Consider the following 13,324-nt stretch of genomic DNA (forward strand, 5'->3'; position numbering starts at 1 on the left):
GTGCTCTGTTACCTCATAGTCACCCCAGTTTACTGGCCACTCCCACCCAGATCCTCTTTAGACCCCTCCTCCAATCACCCTAGACTACTTGGCCACTCCTAGATCCCTCCCACAGTTTTTCTCTGTAATCTCTATCTGGCCTCCATTAAGGTGCTCAGATTCCCTAAGAGTCTAGCCAAGGGCTCAGATTCTTAAGATCCAGCCCACTTGCATTAGTGATGCAAATGCTTAGATTCCTTAAGAGTTTGGCCATTATGCCGGATTCTTTAAATCTCATCCACCCCTGATCGATGCTCTAATAAACCATGTCTTTGGCTGAAAGAAGGCTTGGGTCAAATTCATTCGGGCAGGACCTGTGTGTTGTGATTTTGGCGTCCCAGCGCCCCTAAACCTCTAAACCTCAACAAAAGGTATACACAGTTTAGTAGCTTTTTCAGTTTAGATCCCAATTGCTTTTCAGAATAGTTTAATTAGTTCACAACTCTGCGGAGGCATTAGTGTACTTGTTTTCCCACATCCGCTCCAGCATTTGTCATTTTCGTTTATGACCTCTTAGTCAAGTTGACATGTTTGAAGTGGTACCTGAGAGTTGTTTGAATTTGCATATCTCTAATTATTAACAATTTAGAACATTTTTCATGGTTATTGATAGTTTGGGTTTCTTCCTCTGAAAATTCTTTTCACATCCTTTGACCACTAATTTGTGGAATGGTTCTTATTCTTGTAATTTGATTCTTGTAAATTTGATCAGTTCCCTATGTATCTTAAATATGAGACCTTTATCAGAGGAACTTGTTCCAAAGATTTTTTTTTCTGCTTCTCTTCTAATTTTCATGACATTGGTTTTTGTTTGTGCAAAACCTTTTAAATTTAGTATTATCAAATTCATCTATTTTTATCTCCTGTTAGTTTCTCTATCTCTTGTTTGGTCATAAGCTCTTCCCCTTTCCATGGATCTGAACAGTAATTTTTTTCCAAGTTCTACTAATTGGCTTATGATATCACCCTTTATGTCTAAATCATATACCCATTTTGAGCTTATGCTGGCATACAGTGTGAGATGCTGGTTTATGTTTGCTAGATGGCTTTCCAGTTTTTCCAAACATGTTTGTTAAATAACGAATTCTTCCCTTACTGAATGACTGGGATCATTGGGTTTATCAAACACTAAGTTACCGTGCTCATTTGTTTCTGTATAGTGTGTATCCAATCTGTTCCACTGATCAAATTCTCTATTACCCAGTGCCAAAACACAAACCTTTCAATAAGCAAAGAACAAAAAGAGCTTTATTAACATATGGCATATTAGGTTTAATAAGGTAATAACCAAATCATCCTTTTTGTGGGCCTTTCTGAACTTTTCTGTATTAAAAAAATGTTTTATTGATTTTTTTGCATACTTATTGTTACCCAGTAACACTCTCCTCACCCACCTCTGAACCCCACTTAAGCCTTGACAATACTAGCTTTCTGAAGATCCTAGATTGGGGTGGGTGGGGTTTAGGGCCAACATTCTTTTTCAAATTTTATCATATTAAATATGATAAAATAGTAGGTTGCAACAAAGTTGCCCAGTTTGTGTCCCATCTGAACTTTTTTTATGTATTAAAATCATTTTTGTGTATCTATTATTATCCAGTAACTCTTTCCCTCTCCTACCTACAAAGTCTCCTTTGAAAAATACTAGTTTAGGCTTAGATTCTTACAATCTAGCCACTGCTTACTCATGTTCAGACTCCTTAAGAGTCTGCCCAATATGACATATGTTCTAATAAACCTTGACTTTGGCTGAAAAAAAAAAAGAAAAATACTAGTTTTCTTAAGAACCTAGATTGAGGCTAAGTGGAAACATATAATTTGTTTACTTAAAAAGGATATATAAAATGTAATAAAGTAAAAAGTAATAAAATTGCCCTATTTGTGCCTCCTTCCGGGCTATTAAAAACAATTTTTTGCATAGTTATTATTATCCAGTAATTCACTCCCTCTTCTGCCTATACAAGATCTTTGACAAGTGCTAGTTTTTTTAAGAACCTAGATTGGGGTTTGGGGAAAATATTCGGCTTGTTACTTTAAAAGGGCATAAATTAAATGTAATAAAGTGGTAACAAAGTTGCCCTGTTTGGGCCGCCTGGATTTTTATGTATTAATTTTTCGGGGGGGAGGAGGGGCATACCCAGTCACTGACAGCCCATTCCCACACAAGCCCGCCCCTCAGAATCACAAGTTTTCTGAACATTCTGCCTGGAAAGGCCTGGGCCACAGCTCCTGGGCCCTGCCTCCTTTTGGCCGAGGCGCAGCGTCCCCAGACAATACGGCGGGTGGGCGCGGCGCTATTCGCGGGTGTACGTCCCGAGGATCTCCGGCTGTCAGCTGACGGGCGGTCGGCGGGGAGGGGAGGCCGCCGCCGTCACTGCCGACGCCGCCGACGCTGCGAAGATGGCGGCGGAGATCCACTCGCGGCCGCAGAGCAGCCGCCCGGTCCTGCTCAACAAGATCGAGGGCCACCAGGACGCCGTCACCGCGGCGCTCCTCATCCCCAAGGAGGACGGCGTGATCACAGCCAGCGAGGACAGGTCGGGGAGCTGGGCGGGGGGAGGAGCGCGGCGGCGCCGTCCGGGCTGCCGGCTCCCGTTAGCTCGGAGCCCCTAGCCCGGGGCCGCGTGCCCCTTCCGCCTCGGTCCTCGGGGGCGCCTCTCGAGCCCATTCCTCCAGGGCCCCCGAGTTCAGGTCGGGCCGGGTGCCTTCTTCCGGCCGCTGCTGCCCGAGGCGGGTGCCCTCCCCGCCGTTCCGTTTCCTTCTTTACTTGCTCCCAATTGCCTTTCTCCCATAGGCATTCCTCTTCCCTCAGTGCTCCAAAGGTTAACTTCTTACCCAGATTTCTTCCGTCTCTAAGGTAGATGATGTTAATAACAGTTGCACTTACAAGGTTTGCAAAGTGCTTTGCATTATCTTATTTATCTTGTTTGCAAAGTGCTGTGTATTACCCCACTTGATCCTCGCCACAATCCTAGGAGACTGATGAATCCAAAGTAGTTGCTGTTATTAATCCCCATTTTACAGATGAAAAATCTGGCAAACAGCGGACCTGCCCAGCTAGTGAGGATCTGAGGCAAGATTTGAACTCAGGTCTTCCTGATTCCAACTCTATTCTCCTCAGTCCAGTAATGGTATGTTATTGACAATATGGTCCCTTTTGCTCTAGAATTTGAGAACTTAAGTTCTCAAATTCGTTTGCTCTAGGAAATCAAGGAGGATGCTGGATTAGATGGCCCCTTGAGGTCCTTTCCAGCCCTAGGGCTAGGCTCTCAGAATTTGTCTTTGGCTTGGATGCCCTGTGTATTCGGGAGAAAGAAATGAGATGACATGTTAAGGAGATAGCAATATAAATGCAAGCTGTTTTCATATTTCTTTGAGGAAGTTTTTGGGCATCCTACAGATGGTGTTTATTTAAAAACAAACAAAGAAACAACAAGCTAAACCCTCTTAAAGGTTTCTGAAAGGTCAGGAAAAGTAATTTTCTTCTTAAGACACTACTGAAAAAAAAAACCCAAAATATAAACCCCATCTTTCCAAGTAAGTAACTTGGGACCTGGTCTGGATCAAATAAGAATTAATTCTCTCAGTTCAAGCTTAGCTTCTTATCTTTATTCTTTGTCTCAGCTTGATTATAAGTTAATTAGGGTAGAAGTACCTTAACTTTCTTCAGAGCCCAGCACACAATAGGATCTCATTCAGTTTTTGTCGATTGATTTGGGGGGGGGGTCTGTGGGGAGAGAGGACAGGAAGAAGAAAGGAAGGTAAGAATGAAAGCTCTGAATGTTGATGTCAGAATTGTAGGAGCCTAATTTAGACACAGTCAGTACTTTGGTGATGATATTTATTCATCAGAATGTTTTGTCCATGGCTGCTGCCTGATGGTAAGTTGTTGAATATTTGAGTTTTTGGCTGGCAGCAATGGTCATAAATATTTTATGGTGATTGTTTAGTTGCTAAGGGAGGGCAGGATATAATTTTCAGGGACATTTTGTATAAACAGTTGACATAACTGCTTATTGCTTAGCCCAGCAACAACAGTGACTTCAAGGACTACTATACTCTAGTGTTTGAATTCTGATGTTCTTTCTTTTGTTTTAGATGGCTATCACTTCTTGAGGCAAAGGACAGTCTTTTAATGAACTCCACACCTTGGGGATTTGAAATTTGTACCCTGATGCTCTCTTTTTGTTTATAATCTTATTGTCATTGAATTTAGTGATACTCATTGACTAATGGTGGCTTATGAACCATCCACCTTAACTGAGCCACAACTTTATTCTCTTTTTAAAGCTGGAGAGAAGATAAAATAAATTCTGACTGTAATTGACCACCCATACCTCTAGACTTTATTGTCTTGGTCATTCTTAATTTCCTTAGTCTTTCTTCCCACACATTTTCTGTTTCTTCAGAACTATTTTTGGTGCAACTTCTGCTTTATTGCCCAGAAACTTAATTTTTTTAAAACTTTTTTTAAAACAAAAACTAAAGGACTGACATAATTTGGGGAAAAGGTAAAAGTTCCTTATATTGTGTTGAACTTAAAGTCCACTTTTTGGACTTTGGAATTAAAATACTTATTACAGGATGTAAGAGCTGGAAGGGACCTTAGAAATCATCTGATAAAACACCCTCATTTTCCAAATGAGTAGACTGAGACCCAGAGATTGACTTGGTCAAAGTCACAAGTTCAGTAGTAGATTCGAATCCTAGAAGACTTAGGATTTGAACTCATATCTGACTACTAGTGCAATGGTCTTGTGTTCTTTTTTCCTCTTTTCATAAAGGAAAGCTATTTATGGTCATTTGTTAGCTTTTCATTAAGGCCCTGTTCTTTATATATGAAGATGCTACTAAGATTTGTAACTCACTGTCAGTAGGTTATTCAGTTGGAGTTGTCTTTAAAGCTTATGTAATGTTTGTTTGGCATTCTAGACATTGACTTATTTCCGACTATGATCACTGGGTTAATCAACTTATTTCCAAGAAAATACCTTTTCACCCAAGTCATCCTAAAGAGTATTCGTTCAAAGTAGATTATAGGAATTAAATTCTTTTGTGCTTGAGGGGGGCAGTGGTCATTGTTACCTTGGAAAGTGAGGCTTGTGGGTCCATTTAGAAAACTCTAGGTATAATTAAGCAGGTAAGGTGAGTGGCTGCAGACGATGGAGTATTCCTTTCATAGCTTTCATTTATATTTTGCCAGGGAAATGTGCTAAAATATTTGACTGACCTTGTGTTTATTATTGTGGCATTGCAGTAAGCCCACTTCTTCTCCTCCAACGCCCATTTATTTTTTTCTATCTTAAGTCAGCATAAAAAACCAAAGGGTGATTGAAAAGTTCTGTAGTTGTCTTTATAAAAAGTCACCCAAGTAGAAATTGCATTCTTTTTCAATGAGAAGTTAACTATAGTTTTACTAGTTTAAGTATCGCTATATAACAACCTAGTGGATATAAAGATTAACTTAAATAATTAGACTTAAGAATTTAATTGGTTACTAGCTTTTTCTTAGCATGGAAGATAGCAAACTAGACTGCTCACTTCATAAAAGTTGAGAAGCAGCAAGAACTTATTCCTTGAATAGCTTTATTTTTTTAGAGTCTTTTTGTGGTATAATGAGAGCTGCCTTGAGAGGCCAGAAACTTGGATTCCAGTCATGTCTCTGACACATGTTTGCTTTGTGACCCTTGGCTAGTCATTTAACCTCCGTAGATGAGTGAAAGAGGAAATGACTGAGGAAACAAAGGTTCGGCCCATCTGAGCATTTTGATTTATTAAGCAGTGAATGCCACTTGCCCAACAAATCCAGATCAGTCTCCTTCCTCAGCATTGGCCTGGACCCTGAATACATGGGGCGACATTCTTTTATACATTAAAAATAGATTAATTAAAACCAGGATACAACATTAGGTAATCTGATTTCTAGTTGGAGGAAAAATTAGGGACTTTACAAGTTGGGAGGGGAGAGTGGGCAGGTGTAATTCCCTGAAATCAGAAAAAGATGTGTCCCACTCCTCTCAAGTGTCCGCACATACAGGCCAGTTTTCAGAAAAGACATGGGTTGTACAATTGTGTACAATTGTGAGAAAACTCCTTGCATCGATCTTTGGGTCTGACTGGGTTTCTGAACAGCATAACCTGGGTCCTTAGTTAAGGGTCTCTAACAGGTAGAAGTGGTCTAGCTTCCCAGCCACAATAAAATTAAAACAATACACTAAGGTTTTCTCCCAGTTCTTAGGGTTGAATAAAGTTTTCTTGCAAGAAATCATGCAACCCATGATTGAAAAGAAAGGGAACTGAGCTAGCTCCAGAATTGAGTCACAAGACAGACTGTAGTTCACTCAATTCTCACAATTAACAACTAGACTGTCTTAATCTTTACCCTTATTTCCCTCATCTGTAGAGGCCATTGGGTAGAAATGGATCCTGGGGGCTGCCTGCTGATTTAAAAAACCACAAAGTAGCAATATCTGTGTTGTTTTTTATTTATTTTGTTAAACATTTCCCAGTTACATTTTAATATGGTTCAGGCTCCCTGGGGAGTTTGACACTTCTACTGTAGAGAAGTCCAGGAGACTTTAGTAGATAAAGTTTACTTTCACCTTCAGTTCCTTATATTAATGAAATGAACGGATTCTAGAAGGAGAGAAAATAGATTTCTCTTAATTAAAAAAAATTCAACAAAAATAGAGAAGGGGAAGTACAAGTGTGAAATATTGCATGAACTTTTGTATGAGATCACTGTCAAAGGTCTCTCACAAGCCAGAGTAATCTGTAAATGTAAGCAGTGTAAAAGCAAAACACGTCAATAGCCTGAAAGTAAGAAAAAAAATGAAGGATTCAGGCATTCATCTGGAGAAAGGGAGGAATTTAAAGTAGATAAAGACTTTATTATAAGAAAGTTTAGGCTGTAGGCCTGTTACTTTGATTAAAAAGAAAACACAGATTGCATATCAGCATGCTTATAATGAAATTGCTGCCGGGGTATTGGTCTCTGCAGGAAAGCCAATTTTGTTTGGCAATAGTGAACAAAGATTCCATTTGGCTGCAAATATTTTAGAACATTGTACTTCATCTATGAATTTTCTTAGTGTCTATTGTCTTTTAACATATTTTAAAATCTATTTAAGAGTTCTGTTCATCTATGTTTAACCAAAATTTATAAACTTTTTTTTTTTTAAATTACAAGTGATTGCTACATAGAGATATCTTTGAAAAATTTTGCAGTTAAAAAAACCTCCGCTGGAAACAATGTTAAGCAAAGTTTAAAAAAAAAGTTGGAAGCTAACAATGTGATGGTCTGGGAAACCTACAGATAGATGACTAAGTTGTTAGTTTATAACCAGATCCTGATGATTGCTAATGTGTTTTGGTTCTCATGGAATGGATGAAAATGGCATCTAAATTTGGTTTAGAAATCAAGACTTAAAGAACAGAAAGGCAGGAAACCTGCAAGAAAATGAGTTCATTTCCCCATTGTTAGGGTGCTTGTTTTCCATGTAGCCATCTTGTTTTTCCTTTCATTACTTTACTTCAGCAGTGCTCCAGGATGGTTCTGTTTCTGCTGCAAGGATCTCATGAATACATCCCCTGTCTCTGTCACTGGTTCCCAGTCACCCAAGCTCAAAACTGGGGAGTCATTGGAGTCATTACTTTGTTCTCATAGTTAAAATCTTGTCAGGTTTTCCTTAGAAATTGTCCCTTCTGTCATTGCCACTGTGTTTAGATCTTCCATCGAGACTTGGATGACTGTGGCAACCTAGAAAATCTCATGGAGTTTAGATTTTTCTCCATTCTGTCTAGCCTTCCTGAATAAACTTGACCATCTTTATCATGCCCCATCCTCACACAAGAACCTTCAGTGGATCCCTCTTTTTTCCCATGTCAAGTATAATCTCTTTTCCCCCTTCTTTTCAAGGGCTCCCATAATCCATCTCTCCCCTTTTCTCTAGCCTTAGCTCAGATTATTCTCTAGCCTAGTTCTGGTGTGATGCCTCTGTCAGGGCAGTTTTGTCTCTCTCCTGGAACCTGCTGTATTCCTTCCTGTTTGTATTTTCCTGTTTCTTGGTGTGTTTATCTTCACCAGGACTTCTCTTTTCCCACCTGTCCAGATCTTCTGGTCTTTCAAGGTCCACTCATATGCTAACATGCTTAGTTCAGCAAGCACTTATTAAATCCACACTCTGGGTGCATTGCATTGAGTTCTCCCAGACTACTCTCAGCCCTCAATCCATCTTCCCCTCCTAGGGGCCTATAGCATTCAAAGCCTAAACCATGGTTCTCAAAGTGTGGTCCAGGGACCTCTAGGAGTTCTTGAGATTGTTTCAGGTGATCTGAGAGGTCAACATTTTATAAATTCTAATATGATAAATATCAGTAGATGTAATCCACATCAATAAAAGCTTTGTGTGTGAGATGTTAGTCTTCAGGAAATTTAAAGAATGAACCAAGGTCCTAAGACCAAAAAGGTGAGAACCTCTGGCCTATAGCATGCACTGCTTCTCAGATTCCAGCTTCTCTTTGGTTTTAAATTTGTGTTTTTTATGTCATCCTTTCTAGTGAGCTTGACCCTTTGCCCCACCCCTATTTTATTCCAATTAGTATTCAGTTTAACGTGATTCCATAGGGGTAGTGATTATTTCTGTTAATATACATTTAGTCAGTTGCTTTTATAATCAACTTATATTTAAGGATAATTAGATAAGGTTGGCTTCCTTTTGGTTAAGCAAGTGAACTTATTTAAACTATGGGTTATAGGGTCACTTGCTTGACCATAGGAAGCTAACTAAAAGACCTCCGCCCTTTATGCCTGATGACTCAGTGACCAAGCCAGTATGGCTGAGATGTCCTAATGATGTGGAAAATCCCCCAGCTCCTTTTTGTCCCTAGGTCCTTCATCTATATATTTCTCTTTCTCTCTCTCTCTCTCTCTCTCTCTCTCTCTCTCCCCCCCCCCCCCATGGGGAAGCAGTCATGAACACTTGGCCAGCGGATGACCTTTGCCCATCCTATGACCATCAGCCCTACCCATTTTTCTCCTGATGTAGATGCTTTCTACCAGCTATTCTGGAGGGTCAAGGAATACATCTGTCAGCTAATGAGATCTTATGTTTTTTACTGGGCATTCTCTGTATCATCTTGCCAAACAGTATAAATCAAGGCTCTGGAGAAATGGGCATCTCAGATCATGAGAAAGATCTGAGGTCCTGTTCATTTAAGGGAGACAGGTCCCTTCAATTCATGGCTATTGGCTCAGAGTTCTGTCTCAGCTGCTTTTATTGCAGATTGGACATTTTTGGGCCCACATGACCTCATATTGGTTTTACTCTGGGCAACCTCTGTGAAGGACTGGATGGATCTGCAACAGAGATGATTCATCTCAGACGGTTTTTAGCTTGAAATTGTTGTTCCTTTTTTTCACCTTCAACATTTTTTTGATCTTGGCTCACTCATCAGAAAGAATGCAGTGTATTCAGTGATGGGGGTCCTTTCCCTTTTTTTTTTTTTGATCTCTGCGGTATTAACAGTTATTCACTGATCTCATTCCCTCACCTGTATTAGATTGTGAGCTTCATGAAGTCTAGATCTGTTACAGGTATCTTTGTATCCCATTTCCTAATACAGTGCCTTGCAAATAGCAAGTGCTTAATAAATGCTGAAATAGAATTGACTGTTAGCATTGAGGTTACAGAAGCAGGAGGTGGTCTGTTAAATTAAAAAAATCTTTTCAGGTAGAAAACTAATTATCCAACTTTCCTAGAGGCATTACTGGAACCTGGGTCACCCAGTAATAGTTGTGGAGATCATTTAAGTATACTTAGCATCAAAGTAATTTATAGCCAAATATAAGAATGACTAACAGTCTCAAGCTGAGTGACTGAAAACCTGCATGCAATTAAATCAGTGACTTTATACTTCCTTATTTTTACCCTTTTTGTGCTACCCGTTTTCTCATCAACAAAGTATAGCAGGGAGTAGAAATTGAGTTGAGTTTCTTTTTCCTCCATCAGTACATTTAAACTTCCTCTTTCAAAATGAATATCTCACTTTTTTTTAGCATGTAGTATTCACTCACTGGTGTTTTACTTGGTAAGTCAGGGAGAAAAAACTTGAAAGAAATTGCTGTTTCATGAATTGCACTTGCATGGATGAGCATAGCAATTGTATAGTATTGTTTAGGATGACATGTTAGAGAAAGCATGAGGCTGCTGAGTTTATACATACAGCCTCTTCTGTGTCCCTGGGAGATAGGGACAAAGTGAGAAAAATTGTTCTTCCTATCTTCGAAGAGAAAAAAATGATTTGATTAACCAAGATAATTTATAAGCAGGACTTAGAGGTACTAATAAAAAACCTTATAGAGTAGCCCTGAAATAAAAATGTGTGCCCAAAGTTTCAAAGAAATAAGGCATTGTTCCAGAGATAAATTCTGTGTATAGTTTATTTCCTTTCTGTTTAGAATCTGCAGGGGAATGTTGAGTCTCTCTGGTATTAGAAAAAGATTGAGTTGCCTTCTTTCAGTATCTTAGGATTAGTTGGGAAAGAAATAGAATTTACAGACCTCAAAGAATGTAATCTGATAATTTTTCAGAACTATTTGTGGTTCTGTTCAATTTAACTTCAGCAACCACTTATTAGTCATGACAGGCAAAGCCTTGGGAAACAAAAGAAGATAACTCTTACTCTCAGGGAAAATACTGTAGAATGGAAGCAGTGAAATGTACATCAGTTATCGTGCTGCTCTAGAAGGAGCACCCTTCTTGGAGTCTGCAAACCTGGATGTCACCCCCAGCTCCACTACTTACTGTCTGTGGGATATTGGGCAGATCACTTCACTTCCTGGGCCTCAAGTCACCTGATGTCTAAAATGAGAGGGTTGGATGCTAAGGCTCCGCAGGCTCTTTCCAGCCCTGAGTCTGTGGCCCTTGGGGTCCTGGCACAGTAAAACTGTTGATCCCAGTGCCGGCCCGAGTTTCATCATCAAAAGGGATGTCCATTGAGCTGCCAAATGGAATGAAATCTTTTTAAAACTACATTTGTAATGTGTTCCTCAAATGTGGATGTGTTTCCTTTAACCATTTTGGTGTTGAGCTGGAGTGTTTGGGAATAGTTGAGCCATATACTGGAAGAAAAATGCTGTTCTCCATTGTGTGAAGTAATACTCTATCCCATGCTTGCAGTTTCCAGAGCCCTTCTATGCAGTATTAGGGGATCAGAAACAACATAATGCAATGGCAGTTTTTGGTGCCATTTCCTATTCTCTTAGAAACTTCGTTAAAGGCAACATATTTCTCATACCATACAATTTGTCGGTTTGTTTTTCTTCATCATTTTCTCCCCATATCTGCTCAGATATGGGTTAGAGCAGATGGCTTACTCCTGAAAGTTATCCACCCTGTCTAGACAGAAGAGTGCGGCTGATTTAAGTGGGAAGTAGAGACTAGAGACTTATGTATTTTTAGCCTGTGATCTCATTGATACAGGTACACCCTCCAGCATTAGAGTAGGATTCTTGAAGGCCGGTACTGTTTTTGCTTTTTGATGGCAGGAGAGGGATATCTGCACCGCTTAGCATAGGGCTTACTTAGCATGTTTGTTCATTTTTCAGTCCTGTCCAACTCTTTGTGACTCCATTTGGGGTTTTCTTAAGAGGCAGAGATACTGGAGTGGCTTGCCATTTCCTTCTCCAGCTTATTTCGCAGATGAGGAAACTGAGGTGAACAAGATGAAGTGACTTGCCCAGGGTCATTGTCAGAGGCCGGATTTGAACTCCAGAAGACAAGTCTTCCTGACTCGAGGTCTGGCACTCTATCCACTGTGCAGCCTAGCTGCCCATGTGCTTAGCATATAGTAAATGCTTAATAAATGCTTGTTGATAGTACATGTTAAGATTGACATGACCTTTAGTCATATATCTTCTCATTTTTCACTGGATAAAGCCTTTACATTTGGAGTGCTGATAGCTAATAAAAATGGCTTGATAAGGACTGCTCCCTGCCCCCTTTTCTTCTGCTCTTCCACCACCACTGTAGAAGCAACAGGTTGTTTGATTAGGGCAGAGAGCCATTTTGTGTTGTCTTCATTGTTTCATTGCTTGGTGTGGCCAGCTGTTTGGGAGATAAGCTTGTCTGCACTTAACTAGGCTGGTTATCAGAAAACACGTGCTTTGGAAGACATTTGATGTGTCTGAACATACCAGAACTTCTAGTCTCCTGGCACAACTTTCAAGAACCCAGAGTGCTTTCCATAGACCACAGTGAGGCATCAGAGGGGGGACTTTTTGTTTGTGCAAAAAAAAGAAAATAGCAATGAAAAACATTTTAATGAACCACTGATTTTTATGAAGTTGTGTCTGCACAAACTACAACATGCAGTAGGTGGTGGTAACTCAAAGCCTCACCTGCAAGACAGTTTTCTTCTGAAAAGTACGGTAGTAGGAACTTTTAGAATGAGTTGCCTTTCAAAACTTTTTTGCTTTTTCTTTTATTTCTTTATTCTGCCTTTGACTTTAAATATTATTCAGATGAAGGCCCACCAAATTTGCTTTGGATCTAGGAACTTTTGGTTTCATAAGAGTATGAGATTTGAAGGAAAGAAAAGGGGGCCGCCCTTGTCTGTGCTCATCAAGCTGAAAACAGCATTTTAGTTAACTTTGAGTTTCTCTCAAGTCCTCTGAGAATACCTTATTCCTTGTCACAATCATGTACGTAATTTTAAGTCTAATTTTTTTTTTAAACTTTTTTGGTGAGGCAGTTGGAGTTAAGTGACTTGCCCGGGGTCACACAGCTAGTGTCATGTGTCTGAGACTTAGATTTGAGCTCACATCCTCCTGACTCCAAGGCCAGAGCTCTATCCACTGTGCACCTAGCTGCCCCTAATTTTTTTTTTTAAAACCTGGGCAATTAGTAACATCCTTCTCATTTCATAAATGTGGAAAGTGAGATAAAGTAACAGGCCCAGAGTTATAAAATTAGTCAGTGACAGGTTGGGGTGAGGATTCTTGCTGTCTAGAATTAGGCAGAAAGGTAAACTTGTATAATCACCAAGATTCATCCCTAATAATTCCTTACCAAGGACCTTTTCTGCTGTGTGTCTTTGGATATTGGCTTCTTTGTACAATGGGCAGAGTTGATTTACTTCAGGAAAGAACAGAAGTCTTGTTGCTTACTGTTATTAAGGCAGTACATGCTTTGTGGTCTTTGCATGGATGACAGTAAATACCTAATGTTATTGCTCAGTTATAAAATGATATCGTGGGATCAGAGTCCTAGCTCTTAAATATAAA

At 39.7% G+C, this 13,324-nt stretch overlaps 1 protein-coding gene across 1 annotated transcript in view; it reads left to right on the plus strand.

Annotated features, from left to right (window-relative positions):
* The first annotated feature begins 2,180 nt into the window (after positions 1 to 2,180).
* Positions 2,181 to 13,324, plus strand: part of WDFY1 (WD repeat and FYVE domain containing 1) — a 56,941-nt gene continuing 45,797 nt past the window's right edge. Inside the window, exon 1 of the mRNA XM_021002760.2 lies at positions 2,181 to 2,576. Coding sequence (XP_020858419.1) covers positions 2,440 to 2,576 — 137 coding nt within the window. The 5' untranslated portion in view covers positions 2,181 to 2,439. The remainder of the gene's footprint in view (positions 2,577 to 13,324) is intronic.

This window comes from Phascolarctos cinereus, unplaced genomic scaffold, assembly GCF_003287225.1.
Source record: "Phascolarctos cinereus isolate Bilbo 61053 unplaced genomic scaffold, phaCin_HiC Scaffold_7;HRSCAF=346, whole genome shotgun sequence".
NCBI lineage: Eukaryota > Metazoa > Chordata > Mammalia > Diprotodontia > Phascolarctidae > Phascolarctos > Phascolarctos cinereus.